Genomic DNA, 22,835 nt, shown 5'->3' with positions numbered 1-22,835 from the left:
TGAAAACCCAAGCCCTTCACATTTTAGGAGACTAGCCTGTAATACACGCCATCTGAAAATGATCAATAGAACAAGATTACAGAGCTTTAGGGGCACATGGAGGAAGAGATTTTTCTAGTTCCCTAAAGAATTTGAATAGAAGCAAGCATAGCTCTCCTGTGATCTTAGAGTGGGGATGGACCCCACCATACAGAACCTAGGGTTAATTTTGAGGATGGACTGTGTGTTTATAATTTACTCTCTTTTTTTAATTCTCTCTCTGTCTTTCACTATAAAGAAATGCTTTGGGTAGAAAAAGTCTGTTTTTTCCTTCTCAGAATAATAAATAACGTGTGATACAGGGACCTTAGAATTCTGGGACTAGCAGAACTCAAATAATATTATTTATTAAAGCAGTTAGAGCAACCAGTAGAGCAATTAGTGGCAAAAAGCTGAAAACTTGTAGATGGAATTTTTGATACTCAAAGTGCATGCGAGAAAATGTTAAAATGGTTTCTTTAGGCATAATAACAAAGGCTAGAATGAAATTAACCAGGGAGAAAGGAACAGTTGGAGTTCAGTGAAATATAATAACTGATTCATAACTAAGGGGTTTATTTCATTACACGGGGCTCTAAATAGCATCTTCCCTTGCAGTCAGCTCAAAACTGTATCTTCCTATAAATTTTCCATATAGAGGCTGCTAACCAATGTTTAGCAAAACATTTTTTATAACATAAAAGCGCATTTATGCCTGTTAAATTTGAAAAATAGATACTTAGGGCCCTTCTCTAAGAGTAGCATCTCCCCAAATGCACTCTAAGGAACTCTACTGGGACGAATGACATTGGAGCCGGATCAAGTGCAACTCAGGTTTCTTTGCACTGGGGCCTCCCAGGTAAGGTGACTTGCTAAGGGACAGGGCACACTGTAAGAAGAGCTGGGTGTAAGCGGCACGAGCGATCCTTGAACTCTGTGCAGGGCTGCAGGGCGTGTGGAGTACAGGCTGTAAGGGGGGGCCGCCCAGGCTCCTGTGCTGGTCTGTGCTCCAGATTCCAGTGCGCAGAGCATCGCCATGATCGTGATACTGGTCCTGATATGCGTAGTAGCTCAGGCACCTTTTCTGTTACCATAGACCCTGCCCCCTTTTTTCTTCCTTCGTGTAGAACCTCCATAAGGGAAGACCCATGACTTTTGTGAAAATTTTGACTCTATTACAACTAGGCCAGGGGCCAGCTAGCTATTGCCTGCGTGCCAAATCTGGCCTGCTACATATTTTAAATAAAGTTTTATTGGAACACAGGCACCCTCATGCTTTTCTGCCGTCCAACTGTGGAGTTGAGTAGTTATGACATAGAAGATATGGTCTGCAAAAACCTGAGTTATTTACTTGACCCAGAGAAATTGGCCAACTTCTGCACTAGACCGACGGGTTTGGATTTTTATCAGAAATTTGAATAGCTGGCCCTCACCTAATTCTAGGATCTTATTCTGTCTCAGGAACTCCTTAAATATAAGATTTTAAAAATATTTGAAACCTGTAGCAGTTATTTGTATGTGTGATGGGCCTTGACCTTCCCCATTCTTACCTTTGTCCTCATGGGGACCATGACAGTGAGCCAGAAAAACCTGCCTTTATTTAGTGTAGTTTTGGAGGAAAATTTTCCATAACTACCACTCAGGCTGTGAAAGGACATCCTGCTCAGCAGCTTGGAGTGGGGAATTAACTTGTTTCTTGCATGAATTTATTATAAAACCCTATTTTTCTAGGCCTTGGTGAGATGACAGAATAGGAATCTTAGACTTGAGGCTGGTGACTACCTCAGCCCAAACCCTGGTCTCTGCACTTTAATGTCTTGGCAGTTTCTCTGAGTCCAACAGCCTTTCTCTCTCTAAAGGCATGAGGTGGCATAAAATAGAATTTCAATTGGAATAGACTTGCTATAGCGCGTTCAATAAACAAACACACATTCTCTCATATGGGAGTCGATATTTAATGAAGGATACCAGGAATATTTTATATTTTATTCATGTTTATTCTATATTTTAGTACCATGCCCTTCACATATATCTCATTCACACTTTATTACATTAACTTCACGAATTAGACGTACGCAGGATTCTTGTTCCAATTAAACGAGCGCGTTCCGGGGTTGTTCTCCCTGGAGGTGGATGGAGTTGGAGGTCCAGGGTGTTTGTGAGGGGTCAGCACCGGTGAGTGGAAGGGGAGAGAAGCGAGATGGGCAGCGGGAGACATCCGACTGTAATGCAGTCCCAGCCTAACCCTGGCCCAGCCCGATGGGTCTCTTCAGAATGGATATCAACGATCAGAGGAGTCCTGGGTCGTGCCAAAACGATAGGGCCTTAATTGGCCTGCCTGCTTGGTTTTCAGCTTCCCCCCGAGAGGAGACTTTCCATAAATGAGGCAGATTCTGAGGAGCAGATAGCTGGAGGCTGTCGACTGGCTGCTCCGCACAGCTCCGACATCCTTCCTCGAAGGGAGATCTGTCCGCACAGCCTGTCTCCTGTCCCTCAGGGCTAAGCACACGCACCCTCTGTGCCAGTGAAGCGGTCGGACTGAATTCACACCGCGGGCCATGCAGCTCCCAAGCCCACTTGTTACCACTGCGCCCTGGCATCTTCCCTTCGGCAAATACAGATTTGCCCTGCAATCGGACCTGCAGACACCGATGAGGCTAATTGATTTAGCTGAAGCGATATAGTTTGTGTGACATCGCTATCCTGGCTAGTAATTATCAAAAACTGCATGGATTAATAAAATATTTTAAAATAATTGATTTAGGGTGGGTAAAAAACAGCGTAAGAGTCTTGAGAGAGGAAAATATTTTGGAAAGTACTGATCTGGTGCTCAAAAGTTTCTGGGATCTTTTTTGTTTTGTTTTGTTTTGTTTCTGTATTGATCGGTGAAGTCTCTGTCCCCTCCATAAAACAAAACTGAATAATGTTTATATTCTGAGAGAAGCAAAGATGCTTGTATAGGCTGAGCAGTGTTATCTGATGGTATTATACTCACAAAGCAAAATAAATCCCCTATTTTGCATCCCAACAAAGGGAGATTGACATTCTTATCTGATGTTCACATATTTATGGGAGTCATTTCAGCCAGCCCCTTATTTTCTCTTCTATTTCCACACTCTGGTTTGACACAATGCATTATACAACCTTGCTTTGGATAAAGGACGGTCAGATTTGACTTAGTGTTGCAAAGGAAGACATAATATCGCGTAGTTTAAGAAGAGAGCATGTTAAAAAAAAAAAATAGAGAAACGCCAGTTCCACCCATCTGTGAAATGTTGACTAGCGCTGTCCTCTGTGTGTGAGGCCCCCTTGCTGGGGAGCGGAACGGGGCCCCCCGAAATGCCTTTCAGACGGGCCTCGGGGTGCAAATCAAGTCCGGGACGCCTGCTAGGGTATGAAGCCTCACGGTCAATGAGAATATTTATTAACGCCCTTGAGACAGTTATGGAAGGTGTATTTAATGGTGCGAAGGACAGCAAAAGACCCAAGTTTCCTGTCAGACACAAGGGTCTGAACGTGGACAGAGCAGGTTTGGGGAGGGAGCAGGGCCCGGAGTGTAGTGAAGGTGGGGGCTCCGTTTATTGGCAAAGGAGGAAGCATGTCTGGAGCACTTGGTTAAACATCGAGTAGGTAACACTGGGACTTGCACTGGCTCAAATGGACACCACTAGGTTGGACCTCGTGGGCGGGCATTGTGTTGAGGGATGAGTATTTTGGGTAAAAATTACTCTTGTCTCCCCCGGGAAATAATGACATTTGCTTGCACACTAGGAATGGTGTGCTTGTGTTATTACTATTGTATCCTAGGCAAGCACACAAACCATTTTTTCATTTCAATATAAATGTGTTTCCAGCCCTAAAGAGTTAATGGGCCACATTTTGTTCACCTAATAATTCCTAGCACTTACTGTAAGTCATTAGTGTTTCCCGAATGAGCCTAAATACGCAATTAAAATGTCAAACTGTATTTAACTCTATGACATCTTCAAAAAACCCGCTTTCATATTGTTATGGGATACTTTTTTATTTCTTTCGGCGTGTGTGTGTTCCATAAACACTTTTTTTTTTCCCTGCATAGTAAGTTATTTAGACCAAAATTGGAAAACTTATATAATCAAACACCACCATCATCATTTAGTACGAGTTTATTATGTGTCAGATACTATGGTCAGGATACTATACTTACCTCACTAATTTTACAATTGGGAAAATCGCGTATCACCCTCCTTGTACAGCTACAGACCTTGAGAGTCAGGACAGTTTATAGGGGCTACTCAACTAATTTATAAAGGATTAAATGAGAAATTATTATCCAAGGCTTAGCAGAGAGGCGGAGAATTAGGAAGGTCACGATAAATACATTAAATATACTACTAAATCTTCGTTGTGGATTCAGCGCCAAGTCCCTTGGTTCAGACTGCTATCAAATGAGGTGTTTTCTGTCTCACACCATCTATGTTCCACTGTCTACGTAGCATGTATCACTTTTAAACATCCTCGCATGTAAAGCAAAGCCACCGTTGGCATGATGGCAGCTCCACAGAGATGTTCAGGGAGTGAGAGGGTTCTCTCCATCCCAGGTGTCTGCTGACATCCTTAAGGTCACCGTGGGTTTTTGGAAATTCATGGGAATTGGTTGGAGTTCCCGTGACCTTAGGGTGACCAGTGAGGATGAAGGTCCTCATGGGATCTTCAGTATGAAAGACAGTGTCCTCACAACTCCTCATTTCCCGGACAGAAAAGTATACACCAGGGACAAATCTCACTCAGCCACTGCCAGTCCCACATTCCATGTATTTTGGGGAGGGTAAATTATTTTTTGCTAATATGTATGTGAATATTTCTGACCAGTTTGGTATGTTTTATTCAGTCATTACATAAATGTCTCTAAGGAGAGAGACAAAACGTGTCTAATTTGAAAGCAATGTAGGCTAATAGAAGAGGTCATGAGCCTTTTACAAAGATGTTTCTCCAAGATTCCGTCATCTCCTTTACCTCCCACATACAAATAATCGCATCTCCTGTTTTGTTTTGTTTTTTTTTACTTTCTAAGTTACAGTAGCCCCATTCTTGGGTCCCCTCCCATTTAATACACAGCTGCCAGAGTGATCTCTGACTCAGGCTAGATCGGTGCCATTCACTATGGTAGCCACTAACCACATGTGGCTCGTTGAATGGAAAGCAGATTAATTTAAATTAACTAAAATTAAAATTTCAGTCTCTCAATTACACTGGCCAGACTTTAAGGGCTACATGGCCACATGTAGCCGGCGGTCAGGTCGTTGAACATTACAGAGTGTATTTCTGTAGCACAGGCTGTCTGTGGAGTTCGGCTGTGGTTCAGCTCATCTCCCTTTCCTGCTATGTTTTTTCAAGTGGCTCTCCGTTCCTTACAAGTGAAAAAATTTAATTCCCCAGCACGGTGTTAACAGCCCTTCACACTCTATTTCCTAGTGCCCTTCCCCAGTGGAATCTTGAACTTCAACCACCTAGCCTTTGTTAAGGTCTTCAAGGACTCTGACTATCTTTCCAACTCAGGCTTTTTATATTTGCTGTTTCTTTCTATTGGAATATTTTTGAAATATTTTATACATCTCAGACCTTTTTTCCCCCCATCACTAATACATCACTGTAAGCTTTGAAAGGTCCTATTTCCTTCCATTTTCTTTCTGCACAAATAGACTCAGTTACATGAGAGCAAGGCCGTGTTTGTCTAGGGACCTAACACAGTGCCTTGGACGTAGAAGATACTTGATGCTCCATAAAGAGTGAATGAAGGAAGGAAGAGATGAGATGGAAAGAAAGAGTGAGAAAGGAAATGGTAGGATGCTCATCTGTCAGATCTTAGCTATCACCACACCTAGTTAAGTCCTTTCGTTGTATAGTTTTCTGAGCATCCCCGAAGTCCCAGTATTTCCTACATGAATTTCTTTCTCTGAGGATGTCCTCCCTATATACTCCACCTGGAGAAACCCTCTTTCCTCCTGTCCCAAAACAGATGCCTCTGACCACCCCTCACCCTTTCCCAGGCGCATTTGGAGACCCTGACCCATTGCAATGTAAGTTGTGGCCCCATCACAGAGCTTGGCACTTCCCATGGCACACAGTGAGAAAGTCACACCCGTCTTTCCAAGGGGGCAGGCTTTATTCAAACACTTAGCATTGTAATTAACCAAAAGAAGCAGTCATTAAAATTATTGAAATCAAGTACAATGTATAATTTAAAATATTATCCTTTTACAGTATCTAAAATTGCATTTCATTTCTTTATCATATTATATTTAGGATTGTTGGTTATGAATGATTATTTTGAGGACTCAGGGGAAAAATTGTAATTTCTCCAAGTGTATTATGTAAGTATTGAAGAGTTGGTCATGAGTCTAATTTTACCTGGGATTCACTCTTAACAATTTTTGGGAGGCGGGGTGTGGGGGGTGTCCATGGCTGTAGAATGTTACATATGAAACTGCGGCTTTATTATGTTATTTTTCTGAGGTATATGTGGAACAAACTATAAAACATACTGCGCACTCAAAAAATAGGACCTTCTATGAATAGACAGATTTGTAGTCTGAGATTTCTATAAATAAAGTAGAGGGCACCTGAGAATGATTGTATTGGGTGAATTGGCTTAATCCTTTGGGTGAAAACAGCAAGGTGAAGTACCACATTATGTCTCTCTCCTCCTGGATACCAAACACCAAAATCTTTCATGTATTTTGTTGCTGTTGTTAAAAATACCTGGATATTTGGCAGAGTGTCCTCTAGAAAAAAATAACACATACTCTGTGTAAAGCCACTTTAAAGAGTGTAAGGACATTTTCAGTGCTTTATCTAACATGGGATTCACCTTAACCTTTTACAGAGGGCGATCTTATTTTTCTCAGTTTTTTCAGATGAGGAAGTTGAGGTGTAGGCCTATAAATTGGGTTAAGTAGAAGTTAAGAGTAGAAGTGTCATTCCCTGGACAAATTATCAGGCGTTTCAGCGGGGAAAGATGTAGTGCAGAGTAACCTTTTTAAAAACCTGTTATTTCTTTATCTAATTATCAGATAATCAGGGTAGCTGCTTGTGTCCTGTCCGCTCCAGATCTTAACTTGCATAGTTTGCCCATGTTGCGCTGAAGACATTGGCAGTGAAACCGGGACACTCCTTGACATTGGAAACTTGGTTCTGAACATTCTTCAAATGTTCTTCACGTTGTCACAGACGGACATTCTTTATTTCAAACCAAAAAAAAAAACCCACAACAGTAACTGAGCAGGGGACCGAGGTTCTCTGTACATGTGTAGTGTTGGGGGTGAGACTGGGAAGAAGAGGTAGGAGGTGATGTGAATGGGTGAATGAATGAATGAATGAATGAATGAATGAATGAATATATGTACTTATCATGTTTGGATGTTAACAGCAAAATACAAGTCATACATACACACACACAGGAGGTGAGATTTTGTGCCAAATGTTGCTATGAAATACAAGTAGTTGGGCTGTGTTCATTGAGGAAAGCTGGTCCTCAGGGAGAGCTTGCCCTTACCGTCTGTGGCAGGAGCAGCAGTGCAGAATGGGGCGCTGTTTCCCAAAACCGTAAGATCCAGGTGTCCGTCTTTATGTATCCGCAACCACGGCACCAGTGGTATATTCTTAAAGTTACTTCTGATCTCTGCCAGTCACCCTCCGAGAGCAAGCCGGCGACATCAGCTTGCGTTCACGGTCAGAGTGCTGCAGGTTAAACCCGAGTCCCCAAGGAAAGGGCTAAGCGTCTCGGTAGGAATTTTCTTGCGTCTGTGGCCCTAACTTCACAGTGTAAAATGATGAAGTCCTTAGCATTAACTTCTAAGACATGCTGCTTAAGGTGAGAGGAACAGGAGTGTTAGAGCAAACCTGGGTATTTGTTGGAATAAAATGAGAGAGCTTAAATAGGGCTTCTGAGAGTCTTGGTTATCAAGGACTGTGCAGTTTCTAAAATATATCTATTGTACTGGACCAAGAATGTCTATTTCCCAAACTTCCATCATTAGCGTTGACATTAACGTGACCCAAGGAGCCCATATTTCCACATGCCGCTTCCCACTGTGTTAATAAGAAGTTCCTTCTTACCGTGGCAGGAAGATCACTCTCAAAAGTGTGTTCAGCTTTTCTCAAAACACGAGAGCTTTCTCTAATGCATCTTAAGTAATTCTGCAAAGGGACAGTAAATCCAGCACATGCATATTTTTACAAAATTAGAATGCAAACTTTAATACGGGAGATATAAATCCTAGGACTTGTAAGATATAAATTAGAAGGCATTAAGCTTTTCAGTAGATATATGAGGAACCAAAATAATTATTATTTTTTTTCTTTTTTACTCCTTTCCTATCCCATGTACTCCTTTTCCTCGTATCTCTTTAGCACCCTGTTTCACACATAATAACAACCCACGCTCAGTAAATGTTTGTGCACTCTTCCACTCATCAGTGATATTATCCTATCTGAACCGAACATTCTCTCTTTTGTCTTAAAAGTGCAAAAGTCAAGCAAATGCTTAACGCTAGAGTAATAGAAAGGCCATCCTTAAGGAAGGAAAGCTGAGCGAAGACTAGGGTCAGGCGACAAGGCTCCTTGGGGGTGGGGAGAGGTGGGCTAGGAAACCCAGTGTCACCCATCATCTCTTTAGCTCAGAGTCTATGCTCTATGGAGACACTCAAAGTAGCAGATACTTTGAAAGGGCTGAAGACTGGTATAGACAAATGCTACAAGGAGTTTGGGCACCTCTTTCTAATGTCACTTGCCAAATTCTATCTTTCCTAAGTCTACTAGGGGATTAAGAAGAAAAAAACAGAACTCACAGATAACAGCATGGTGGTTACCGGAGGGAAAGGGAGGTGGGGGGAGGTAGAAGAAGGTGGAGGGGGGTAAATGGTGATGGAAGGAGACTTGACCTGAAACCTACATAATTTCATTAATCAGTGCCACCTAATCAATTTAATAAAAAGAAATAAATGCAGCCTGGCCGGGTGTGGCTCAGCGGTTGAGCGTCGACCTAGGATACAGGTCATCAAGGTTTGATTCCCGGTCAGGGCACATGCCCCGGTTGTGGGCTCGATCAATGACTCTCTCATCATTGATGTTTCTATCTCTCTCTCTCCCTCTCCTTTCCTCTCTCTGAAATCAATAAAAATATATAAAAATAAATAAATTAATTAAATAAATAAGTAAATTCAGATAATAGTTTTGTTTTTGTTTTTTAGAAAGGATGTGAATGATAGTCCTAGGTTACATCTTTCTATTTCTGGATTTCCATTTCCACAGTTGCTCTGGGCTTGAAGAGAACACTTACAGATTGAAAAATTGGCTCCTTATTTTGTTGGGTTATTTGTTGGTTTGCCTAGTGAGCCATGTAGCAGCTCATTTACTGCACAGCGCCCCTCTGTGAACTAGATGTCTTCCCCAGTTTATGGATAAGACTGTGGAATGTGGGCAGTTGCTTAGTTTCATTGAGCGCCCACAGGGGAGGTTCATTGAGGATCCCCCGGCCCTGCTTCCTCCGCTCTAAGTGTTGCTATTGAGAAGGACACTGGGAAGCTCAGAGAACGTAGCATCTTCAGGGTCTACTTCTGGGACATCTGTCCAAAAGCATGACATCTTGGGAACTTACGTGGTATACTGGATTCTAAAACTCAAGTTGTTGCTCCAGGTTTGTTATTTTTAACCCCTTCTTTTTCTTTAAAATGATTTTCTGTGAATTGGCCTAAGGAAAGAGCCTCTATGAGAGTCTTATAATTAAGTATTGCTGTTTATTGCTGCGGATGGAGCTCCGTCACAAAATGGAATGAGTCGGGGGACAGGAGAGAAATTGAGGTCATGGAGTAGGTGGTGGCAGCTTAAACGACCAGAGGAGAACAAGCTGAATCTTTGCAACTAGAGATGGAGGGGCTGAGCTATGGCATGTGTGTGGGGGGGAGGGGGGGCTGGTAATGGAGCAAGCATCTTCTGAGAACATTCCTAAAAATGGCATGCTTTCAGTTTTGTTTTGTTTTTTAATGTGAATAATCTTTAGCTATGTGATTAATTTTTAAAGTATATTAAAATGTCATTAATTTTAACTATAATTTTGAAACTTCATATAGCGTTCCATAGAAATACAAATTAAACATGTTCAGTAAACCTTGGAACCTGCAATAGTTGCTTCATGGGACAGAGATTTTGGTCCGAAAAGTTGGTGGGAAAATAAACACCTAAAATGCTGCCAGAGGCGCAGGCATCCACCCCCTCACCGTTGTTTTATCACCCAAACTGGCATCTTCTATGTCTTTGTTTCCACTGAGATGAGAACCCAGAGGAACTTGTTTAGGGACAGAGAAGCAAGAGGTGAAAAGAAAGTTAGCTCACCCCTGAGAAGGGGCTGGGAATCAGCCCTAGAAACCTATTGTTTCCAGATAAGTAATAATACCATTAATTATTTTAAATCTATACTTATTGAGCACTTACTATGTGCCAGGCACTGTAAAAGGGGAGTTACATGTAATCCCTCGTTGAAATTTCACAAAACCTATTATAATTCCCATTTTATAGATTAGGTAACCAAGGCACGTAGAGACTAATAACATAATTAAATCACACCTAATTAAGTGGTTTTTATTTTATTCATTCTATAAGAAACAAAGGCAAGAAGGGTAGAAGGAAAAGGCACTGTGCTTAGTACACTCTTGGCGTTTAATGGATGCTTGTTGACTACGTGAAGTCAGGATTTGGGGCTGTTTAACAACTCTTGGGAGCCCTCATCCTAAAGTCTACCAGGCAATAAAATGTGCAGAATGTCTACGTAGGCAGCCAGGGGCTTCTTGAAATAGTTGAGGTAGGTTTCAAACTGAATTTTAAACCAAGTCATTTTTTCCCATCAAATTCCTCCCATTGTGTAATCTTATAATATTATGACATTCTTACCTCAGATCTTGCTAAGGGGCTGTATTTATAGCCGATTTTATAAGTTCTTATGACTCACCCCATAAAGTTTGTCATGAACTGAAACTTTAAAAAATATCCTTGCCTCTGTTAGAGTTAGGGGAGTTAAATAATACCCAAATGTTTTTACAGTTTTATGCAATTTATAAACCATTATGAAAAGTGGCCTCTCCACCACCTTCCAAGTAGGGAGGTTCCTTCCAGTTGTATTTAATGGGACACGATGATTATGGTGGTGGTGATGATGGTGATGATGATGGGCATGTCTTTATTGCCTACTAAGGACCAGAGACTGATAGGTGCTTTATTTTTAGTCTTCACGACCACCCTTGGGATATGGGTACTTCATATTTAACCAGTAAAGAAATTGAGGCCCAGTGAATTTATGAATGATCCCAGAAATAGCAATATATATGTAATGGGGATAGAGTTTATACCAAATTTGAGATCTGCATCATACAGATTTAAATAAGGAATTAAACAAACAACTTAAAAAAAAACATACCAATTTCCCAAGCCCTGTCATTGTTCCGAGTGCTTCCTCTGGGCCAAAAGCGGTAGGCGATTACCGCACATCAATCAAACAGCCAAGGAGCTTGTTTCGGATTGGAGATCATGGGTATCCCCTGCTTTGCAGTGGCCTCCGTCTAGAGCCAGCTGCTTCTCAGGTATATTATTAAGATTATGGAGGAATTATTTTTCCACAGCATTTATCAATATCTGAAAATTTTCTCAATATAGGAACTTCTAATAAGTCCACTTAACATTTTTAATTTCAGCCTGGCTGGTGTGGCTCGGCGGTTGAGCATCGACCTATGGTCCAGGAGATGGGGGTTTGATTCCTGGTCAGGGCACATGCTCGGGGTTTCAGGCTCGATCCCCAGCAGACGGCGTGGAGGAGGCAGCTGACCAATGACTCTCTCATCATTAATGTTTCTCTCTCTCCCTTTCCCTCTCCCTTCCTCTCTCTGAACTCAATAAAGACATATTTAAAAATTTTTTTTTCAATTTCATAGAATCTAGTATTATAAATCTGTTCAAAATATCTATTCCAACTTCTAAAGATGACTACTAGAGAATCAGCCACTATCTGATTTCCATGGACAGAGATTAATAGAAAGCCTAAATATATACTTTACTTAAAATAAAAACAAAACAATAGCAGTGCAAACAAACACACACACATGTTGTCCAGTCAAACAGAAGTTTACCACCCTCATTTCCTCTGAACCGCGATAAACGACAAGCGGCCCAGTACCAACTTGCTTCGGGCTTGAGTTCATTGCTTCCTATGGTATTTGGCGGCAACTGGTAATTATCATAAGCTGTCCAATAAATGTGACGGATGGTCCAATTAACTGTTCATCAGCATCCCCCTTCGAAGAGGCCACCTATTGGACCTGGCGGCAGTTTATGGCCTGCGTGTTGCCCATGGAGCTAATTACTCCTTGGACGGTAATCATCAAGTTTCTTATGCCTCATTCAGTCACTTTGTTTTACAAATTATGATGCCACTGAGTTTCCCAATTCATTTGACTTCGCAACGATGGCCCTCCAAGGATGACGGGAGGTTGGCTGCGGAATGCGGGGTCACATGAACGGGGACGCCGATCACGCGTGTGTCTGTCTTGCAGGTTCTCCATCGACCGGCACACTGACCTGGAGAGACAATTCAACATCAATGCCGACGATGGGAAGATTACGCTGGCGACCCCGCTTGACAGAGAGTTAAGCGTGTGGCACAACATCACGATCATTGCCACTGAAATTAGTAAGTGCCCGGGGTTAACTTTTTAACTTGTGTGTCTGGGTTCACTTTATGCCTAGTGATCACAGGATAAATGGTCCCTGTTTCCGTGAGATAGTTTGGTATTGGAACGTATTTGATGATTCCCAAGGAGCCTTTGAATGAATCGTCTCAGCAAGAAATAACTTACATTGTGTTAAATTATCAAAGGTTGTGGTATACATGGGAAGGAAGCATTCTCATATCCAAATATTGTTATAATGTATATCCATTATTCAGTCATTAAAAACCATGTTCTGCCCATTAAAATATGAACAAAGATTTAGTATAAAGGGGTGGGTATAAGATAGAACTCAAGGACTATACACTATAATTTAAATAAGCAGAAACTAACGTATTATATACAAAATAGAAACAATCGCTCACACGTTATTTGAACTTCACTGATACATATACACATATATAGGGAGAAAATATAGACAGAAGCTTCACACTATCGATCCATATTATTTTGGAGAGGTGAAATTATAGATGGTTTTTTATTTTGTTTTTTTGGAGTTCAATGTATTTTGTACATTAATTATAGACCGTTTAAAACTCTACGTTCAATATAAATGTTTTTCATAAATTACATGCAAACATGTTAACATTCCAGGGTTGTTAAAATAACACACATCAGTCTTCCTGTCCATTTTTTATGCTCATAGCTTCTTTGATTGCTCTTCATGACACTGCTATTGAGTCTCTAAAGACTAGTTATATGGTGACAATTAGTGTCACACTGCCTTTGGGAACTTGCACGGACTCTTACCATTTTCACTATTATGCAAAAACGTGCAAAAGAGACATGACATTCATTTTGTTTCCAAACAAAGCACGTTCAGCATATCACCCGACTCTCTCCGTCCCCTAAGGGACCTGTCTACACAGATTCAAGGGAGATATTAAATTCTTAAAGGAGTTCGGAATCTGGATAAAGAAATAGAAACGGACATGAGGAAAACTTCACTGGCAGACATAGAACACAGCATGTGGCAACACTCACAGGGTGGGGGCCTAACCTCGTTCCCTGCGCTCTCTGGGATGTGCTCTTTGTTTTCACAATAATGCGAAAACAGGGGACACACTCCGAGGTGCACGATCAGTTGGTCTGTACAGATAGAAGCGACCCAAGCCTTCAGGATGGGCATGGGCATGGGTTTCGTCCTGAGACGTGGGGGAAGTGTCCTCCATGGAACCTTAAACCCGAAACAAAACCGAGCAGCGCTGTGCGCAAGGGTGAAGACGGGAGAGAGCGGAGCGTGTGTTCCTCGCGGCAGCCTCCAGGGGAGGCCCAGAGCGCAGTCCCGGGGGTGTGTTGCTTTGATTCTACCAAACTGAGGGGCCTGGAGCGGGGCTGAGCTTTGGACCCTTGGGCGTTCTCCCTGCCTTTGGGGGGCCATTGTCTCCCCTAGTGTTGCGTTGGCAGCAGTTTCCCCTTGCACCCTGAAGGGACAGAGCGAACGCAGGGTGCCACTGTGGCCTTGACGCGATGCAAGCGTGAACGCCACCTGCAGAGGCGCAGGCAGGGGGCTTCTGTAATCCACTGTGTTGACGCTGCGTGATCACTTGAAGCCTCCGAGAGAGCCCCTGTGTGTTTAGATTGGTTTAAGGCTTTACACAAATGCTCAGAAGGATCACCGTTTTCTTTAAAGTAGGCAGGTAGTAATTACTTTTAAAAGAACTTTCTCGTCTATTGAATACACCCTGGTCGAATTAGCCGTAAGCCATGACACTCTTCTGTGAGCTGGGTGCCTCGGCTTAAATATTTATCAAGGAGGCCCTGCGTAGGAGGGGCACGCGCTCCATTTAAGGAGGGAAAGGACTCAGACGCGAGCAGCGGCTAAGACACAGCCCGGGGCAATCGAGGAGCACAAGGCTCATTTGCGAGGCGTGGCGGACGGATGCGCAGACCCCAGAGCAGGGGCTCCGGGCAATGAGCTGTGAGCTCCGGGCCGACCCCAGAGAGGGAGGACGTGCACTTGCCCCTTCGCTCGGTGACTGTCACCTGGGTCCTTACTCCTGGCCCAGCGCTCTCTTAGTGACGGGGCAGAGCAGCGAGCAAAACCCGCAAAGCCCGGGTGCTCCCCCCGGCACCTGGGAGCCACTGCACGTGGAAGAGGCAGTTGGAACCTGCTGGGAGGCCACAGAGACCCCGAGGTGAGCAAGCCGATGACGAGTGTCGGGAATTACAAGGGCTTCCATGTTGAGGGGGTGGAAAGGGGTCACGACGTACGTCTTTCAATGGACACATGATTATGTTTAAAAACGGTAGCGTAATAAATATGAAAAAAGTCAAGACTTTATGTCTATCAGTAAAATAAATATTATTTTTTTCATTTCATCAAAAGTATAGAGGTTGACATCTCAAGAAATGTGAACCTATAAACTTAGATAGAAATCTGCTTTTTAAAAAAAAAAACAAAAACTTTGCATGGAACTTTCTTAGAACAGGAAAAAAATAAGAGTATGAAAGAGAACCCTAATTTTTTAGCTGTAAATTAGCTGAGGCGGGCACAAATTTAGAAACTTTAACTGTACAATTAAGTCATCTTTTTCCAAATCATGAAAAGAGGTAGAATTAATATGGCCGCAGAGAACTGGAGAAAAAATTCGTAATTACTGAGAAAATGGCTTAGTAACTTGATTTAACTTGGTTCTATTATTTAGCTCATCACGTCGTGTTTACCTTGCAAAGCCACAGATCAGGTCTTGGGGGGGAAAAAAATATTAAAGAAAGATTTATTGCATTTGGATGAGATGAATATTTAAAACCACCCAGGACAACAGAAGCCCTTGGGGAGAGGTTCTGATAAAGTTAAAGAAATATTTATTCCAGGCAGAACTGTTTAAAATTACTCTCAGAACGCCATCTCATCAGGCAGAGATTTAAACAAACGAAATGAAGCTAAAAAATGGATATTAGGGAAGTCCATCTGTTACCTCCTAATGAGGATGAAGATGTTGTCTTTTATTCTCTTGTGTCACATTTACTTAACCAAGGCTGAGCCCTCGCTGTGCGCGCCACCCGAGCGTTTCACTGGAGGTAGATCTAGCTGGGGCCACAGCCAGCCAGCAGGGCACCGTGCAGGATGCCCAGTGCTAACAGGGGACTGGCATACCCGGGGCCTCTCTGCTGGTAGCAACCCCACCCCCTGCGGCTGGGGTTTGCCATGGTGGTGAAGGTTTATGGTAAATCTAGCTGACTAAGCACTGAAAAAGCGTTCTGCAAGGCCCAGGATGCATGTCATTGTCACACCACCCTGTGAAAGTAGGGATTATTACTATTCGCCTTTTTCAGACAAGGGAACTCAGCCACAGGTGAAGCAACTTGCCCAAGATTTCACGGACACGAGGGTTGGGTTGGGGGTGCAGGATTGGAATCCGTGTTGTTTGACGGCAGGTCACGTGTTCTTAGGCGCCTTCCACGGGAGAAACCCCTCTTATATGTTCGCCCCTTTAACTCTCCTGCTTAAACTGAGCATTGGCACTGTCACATCCCTGCCTGAGGTGGTTCTGTGCAAAGTGGAAGGCGAGCGCAGGGACAAGGGTGCGTTAGACCCGGCCCTTCTACTGCGACACTTGGAACCCAGGGTGGGAATGCTGCCTGGGGGACAGGGCGGAGCTTTGGAGCTGTTCTGGCTGGAATTCTATTCCCATTTTAGAGATTGGGAAACTGAGCGACACAGAAGAGAGAGCACAAAATAGTACAGTGGCGGGGAAAGCATTTTTCAGTGAAGTTCACCGAGGGGTTAACTTTCCCAGCTGACTCACATCACCTGGGTGAGCCTTAAAACCAAGCAAACGAGTTCAGGCTGTGCCCAGTCACGGCCTCGAGGCAGGGATTCAGGAGTCCACGTGCCGCGGGTTCCTCCCACCTCCTCTGCACCCCTCAGTCAGATGCCCATTGTAACAACACCCTGAAGGAAGGCAGAGACAGGTAAGGCGCCCTTTTCCCTCTGTTTTTGTCTTTATTTTTCGTGGTTCTTCTGGTAATCAGGTGACATTTCACCGAGCTGAGATTCGAGCTAAGGCTGCTCAGATGCACACGGGATTCCTTTAGGCTGAGCGGGTGCTAAGGCCTACCTCAGAGGGCAACGGCAATGACCAGCACAGTTGTAGGAGAGAGAAAGGATATTGGGGGCACGGTGGGGAAATCAGTCTGCTTAGAATAGAATCTCTGCAGGGACTTTTAGAGGCACCGAATGCCAATTCTAGGGTGTCCTTCCCAGGAAATCGGTGATGTGGGATGGAAGGTGGGGAAAACCGCCGACACTGTGTACCTGGTGGCAGGCAATTGGCATTTACAGAAAGCAAGCTACTTTTGGTTACCTGAAAGTATTTTAAGGCAGGAAGCATATAATTGGCCATTAAATTAATCTCTTTCAGTTAGTGATAATGCATTGCTCTGGCCCACTACAGTGGGCTGCACACAATACTGCAAATGAAGCTATTCACTAATGATGGTTGAATCTCCCAGGGAAAACACTAGTTGGATAGCACTTAAGGAATGTTTCTTCCTGGCCTAGGGCCCAGTTTCCAGAATAATTGCTTTGTCCAACACAGGATGCTTAGGAAAAATACATCTTTATGGGCTGCTCATTGTTTAGAGAAATCTTAGGCTCTGGAATTGGATGGAGTTAGACATGTCTTGGCCATATAACCTTGGGCAGATAATTTCTCCTTTCTCGCTCTGTTGTATCATCTGTGTAACGGGAATTATAATTGTCCCTTGTCATCTTGGGTGTAGTGAGAATGTAATTAACAGTGGTAGTACTATACCTCTTAGCTCAAAATCCACCTACAACCTTTAGAAATTGATGAATACGTTGTGTATGTTCTTGTAAATACAGCCTTGACCCTGGGCTTTGACTAATGACTTAATTTAAAATTATTGATTTGGTTTATATTATATGTTACCCCTTATCCTCTGCACAGAAAAATTGGCACTGGTGGCCTGTGTGTGACTGCTAGGTGCAGTTCCATTTTTTCATTGCATAACCAGTATGTCCGTTCAATGACCTTTCTCTTGGCCTTGGTGCAGGTGTGGTAGATTGATTGACCAACGCCTAAGGAAAGGCCCTCAGATCTTTCTTGAAGAGCCTGATTAAACTAAGGACTTTAAATTTTATATCAAGTTCCTGTTCAAAAAAAGTAATGTTTCTTTTTATTGCCTATAGCATAGTCAAGACTAGAGTTTCATTAAGACCCAAGGCCATTTCTTTGTGTAGGATTGAGTAGAAGCAGATGAAGGGAAGCCATTGGTTAACTCTCACAGAAGAGAAAGGGTCATATGAACTTAAGGTAGACGGTGAAATGCAGGGCCAGGAGTGGTTAAGGGGCTCCCAAATATCCAAGAGGCTGTAGCAGTATGACAGATATGACTCTATTTGGGATATAGACACGCCACATGGCAAGTTCCTATCAAGAGCCCCCTACCTCAGAAGAGCATACAGGTGCCGTCGGTACAGATCAATATTCTTAATAATGGATATGATGGAAAGAAATGGATAATAAAATATGGGGAAGTGAAACGGGAACTACAGGTTCCTGGAAAAGAGGTTGGAATCCAGTACACAATTCCCCATAGTGAGGAATCGGAGTCAGTGCCATTACAAGTCCAAAGCGATGGCTGATACAGGCCCCGAGTGAATACCCTTCTGTGGGTGACCCATATCAGTGTTCTTGCAATCACGACAGTGCCCAGTTCCTGCACCTCTGCTCCGGTTCTTTGCATCTTGACTTGGGGATCTCTGCCTCATTTCCTCTTTGTTCTATAACCATTCTACTAGTATCCTCCCACAACCTCTCCATCTTTTTTATCACATGGATTTAGATCAGAAATATAGGTACTAACCAGGAACTCCTTTAGGATGTCATTATGACCAGGAGCCCTCAGTCCTACCCTAGAAAAAGACAGAAAGTAAGAGGCGTCTATCCCCATGTCTTGCCCTGGTCTCTCTCTATCAACCACCATCCCCAAAGCCTCAACGAGAACTCTTACTGTAGACGACAGTAGACAAAGCGTAGAAAGGAGGTCAGCAGCAAACGGTAATTCAAACGTCCCAGGTGTCAATTGCAACAAACTGGCCACTCATAGCAAAAGTGTGAGGTAAAGGGGGGGATGAGGTGGGGAAGGCTTTAGATATTTGACTAGGTTATAAAGATCAGATAATATTAGGGTGACTCATCCTTAGGCTTCAGTTTCTCTGGGGACAGAGAAATTATAAAGACCTGGGGAGAAAATGTGGATTAGCAGTCTGCAAGTCAGAGAGCAAGCTAGGAGTTAAGTGACTGACTTGCGTCAGATTGCTTGGTTAGAATCCTTAGTTTTTCACTTATCCACACTCCTTCTGTTGGTAAGTTACTTCTCTCTGACCCATTTTCCCTGACTGTAAAATGGGGAATATATTGGGATACCTTTAGCGGTATATGATGAAGCGTGAATATATTTAGGTGGCAATATCTTGCCTAATATAGAGAACATTTTTATACTAAAGCTAATGCAACATTATTAAAGCGATAATTATAAAGTAAACATTATTTTTATATAATTAAAGAAGATATGCCTGAAAGGGACCTTCTTGTCATTAGCAGAATCACCCAACTTCATTCTGAGGATCTACCAAATTGTGAGTTTGTTGAGGAAGTATCATCTTGAGATTATTTTCCAAATATGATTTTCTACAATGATATGTATCCAGGAGCATAGACTTCTTCTTTCTTCTATTGGCCCTAGATGCCCTGGCCACATTCGCAACTTGTAAGAGCTCCCTTCTCACCCGAAACCAAGGTCACAGGCACCGCTCTCACCACTTTCTCAGCAAGCAGCAGTGATTATTAGTTAAAAATATAAACGATTGTCAAATTGTCACAGCCAAAATATTGGGTTCAACCTATGCTATATGTGTGACTTGAATAAGTTATATAATTTCTTTAAGTTTCAGTTGCTGTATTTGAGGTTTGCTGTGAGAGTTAAATGAGATAATCCAGGTGGAGTACATAAAACAGAGCCTGGCACATAGTAAGATAGTAAGGACTCAATAGTGTTCTTTCTCTCCCCTCTCTCAGGTCCCTCCCCATCCCCCTCTCTTTCCCCCTCCAGGCCAAACCTGGTGTCTCCTCTCTCTCTCATTCCCTGTCATTTTACTAGTCCTATTGCTAAACTTTCCATTTGTCACTTGTTTCCCTCCTTTCAAGCCCCTTGGGCATGGGGAGAAGGGACCAGAATAGTCATCTGGAGGCTCTGATTTGTTTCAGTTCCCTTATGTAGCATAAAAAACCATGTCAAAATTTAGTGGCTCAAAAAATAATAAACATGTATTTCTCTTGGTTCTGTGAGGCAGCTGGGTAGTTCTTTGGTCTGAACTTGCTTTGCTAATCTTTCTGGTCAGCTGGTGGCTCGTTGGGGGCTAGACGATCTGCATTGGTCTCACATGTATATACAGATCTTCTCTGCTCCATGTGGTCTCTCATGCTCTAATAGGCTAGCTCGCCTTTAGTGATGTTCTCAGGGTTCCAGGGAGCAGCAAAAGACTGGTGAGAAACACTTTCTAAGTCTCTAATTATATCAAGTTGGCTAATATCACATTGGCTAAAACAAGTGACATAAACAAGACCAGGATCCAGAAGTAGAGAAATAAATGTCACCTCTTGATGGGAGGAGTTGGGAATATTATGGCCATTCCTTTTTTAAATTTATTTCAGACCAAGATGCTGAATCCCAGTATGTGTGACCAAGACATAAATAACAATCTGTAGCCTACACATAGGTACTCCCCAGCCTTCCTTCCAGAACCCTCTTTTCAGTATAGTACATGTGCATCCGAATTCTATGCTTCAGCACCTTACATGTTTGGGAGAAAGGATTAGACAAAATACATCTAATAGCCATCAAGTGGTTAACTCCGGATTCTTTAGAATTTCAGATTAAATAGCAATTTGCATTGCTCATATTAAACCTAGTAATGCATTTATAAAGCTACAACAACTTCTGCTACCCAAGTGTTAATGTAACCATTAACTTATTACTATTTTCTGATACCCATGCTGGGTCAGGTTCCTTGGTTATAGGTTCTCACAAACCTTTGCTCTTTTCTTTCAAATGACTGGTTGAGACTCATAATAACCATTTATTTGCTTTTGGTTTGGAGAATACATTTTTTTAACAGTTGTATTAAAATATAGCTGAATGGATAAGAGCATACATTTCTAAAGGAAAAAAATAAAGCCTTTGCTTTCATGAAAAAGTTATTATTGTGTTATTATCGGTCACGGTTTTATCCTGGGGGCCTAGTGCTTAGGGCTCCCAATAAATATTTGGTAAATTAATGAATGAATAAAGGAAATAATATGTTACGACTACTGATGACTTCTGACTCCAAACAGACTCTGGTAATTGATTGGTGGAAAGGATTTTTGCTTTAATGTACTCCACTCAGCTCTTTGATAAAAGTCTCAGGCAGACAGGCACACAGGCACTACTGTTTCCTGGATTTTTAAAGTTATTTTTCCCTGAGTGACTGAAGCTGGCACATAAAGGGCAGGTGTGACTGCCCTCTCCGTGTATGAAAATTGTGGGGCACCGACTGTGCTGACAGGGAAGGATTCCCATAGAATGTTAACCAATCTTGGGAGGCAGAGACTATGGGAAAGGTACTGGTAGAAAGGAGCCTCAGGTCCCCTCTTTCTTTCCCCAAGGAGCCTGGCTTCTGATCTAAGAACCTTTATTTCTCTTCACTTTTAAGGCCTTGAGGCCAGCCCTGAATAATGCCAGCACACACTTCATTACCCAACAAGCCCGTTTATCATTTAATCTCATCTGTATTGAACAAGTGGAAGCAGGTCACAGAGCAGCGAAGCCAAAAGAGTGAAAATGCAGTGTGTTTTCTGATTATAGGAATCCCTAATCCAAGCCTAGAAACCGGGGCTAAAAATAGGCGCCGGTTCCATCTTTATCTGCCCCTCCCACCCAGCATTTCAGGGCCAGGGCCAGGGGCCCTTCAGCCAGATGGTAGAAATGTAAACTGTGATAACTTGCCCCCATCTTATCTGTGGTGGCCGGGCCTTAGTATTCTGCACCCTTGATGATGCCCAGATTTCTTGTTGCTGGAGCATCTGTACAACAAGGATACACCTTACATTGCCCAAGGTCAAGAGTTATGACACTTGTCACAGGATATGTTGTGCCTGCTCTTTTTTTTTTTTTTTTCCCCCTCACCCAGGAGTATTTTTTCCATTGCTTTTCAGAGAGAGTGGAAGGAAGGGAGAAAGAGAGAAACATCAATGTGAGAGAGACATCCATTGGATCGATTGGTTGCCTCACACATGAACTCCAACTAGGCCTGGAGATTGAATCTGCAACCGAGGCACATGCCCTTGACTAGAATCGAACCAGACACCCTTCAGTCCCTGGCAGATGCTCTAACCACTGAGAAAACTGGCTAGGGGTGTGCCTGCTCCATTCCTGTTTACCCAGGAATTCAAACCAACCTAGAAACCAAGAAACCGACATTCTCTAGCACCACCTTTGGGCCAGGCATTGTGTTGAGCGCTAGACAAACACTGTTTCAGTTCAGCCTCATGGAAATCCATGGAAAAGTGAGGAGGGAACCCTCTGAGATGCGAAACAACCCCTTTGGGCACACGTAGCCAGAATTCACAGAGCGGGTCTCCCCAAAACATAGTGCTTCCATCTTCTCACATCAGAATTCTTTCTCTAAAGTTTCATAAATAAACACATAGCCAGAGTAGATAGGGTTCGGCTTATTTCAGTAAGTGTTTCATGGGCAACTGCTATGTGTTAACAGTTGAACCCTTGGAACACAGTAAAACATGAGTCCTTCCTCTCTGAGCCTCAGTCATGGAGCGAAGAAATAGAACCTAAAGAATTTCCCTAAGGCACATGTTTGAAACGACCATATAATTTACTAAAAACAAGCCTGTGATGCGGGCAGGAGAGATTTTTTCTCTGGGAAGATCCTTTGGGGAAGGTATATTTTCATCAGGATCATGAAGCAGCAGTAGGCTTTTGTGAGAAATGTATTTCCAAATTAAGAAATGGCTTGTCAAGAGAAGAGTTCAGACT

At 42.8% G+C, this 22,835-nt stretch overlaps 1 protein-coding gene across 1 annotated transcript in view; it reads left to right on the top strand.

Annotated features, from left to right (window-relative positions):
- The window catches only part of CDH8 (cadherin 8), a 269,040-nt gene that overhangs the window by 166,058 nt on the left and 80,147 nt on the right, over positions 1-22,835 (top strand). Inside the window, exon 8 of the mRNA XM_081119970.1 lies at positions 12,597-12,733. Coding sequence (XP_080976096.1) covers positions 12,597-12,733 — 137 coding nt within the window. The remainder of the gene's footprint in view (positions 1-12,596; positions 12,734-22,835) is intronic.

This window comes from Miniopterus schreibersii, assembly GCF_964146895.1.
Source record: "Miniopterus schreibersii genome assembly, chromosome: 18".
NCBI lineage: Eukaryota > Metazoa > Chordata > Mammalia > Chiroptera > Miniopteridae > Miniopterus > Miniopterus schreibersii.
The sequence above is the reverse complement of the archived record's forward strand: the minus strand, read 5'-3'. Positions and strand labels throughout refer to the sequence as shown.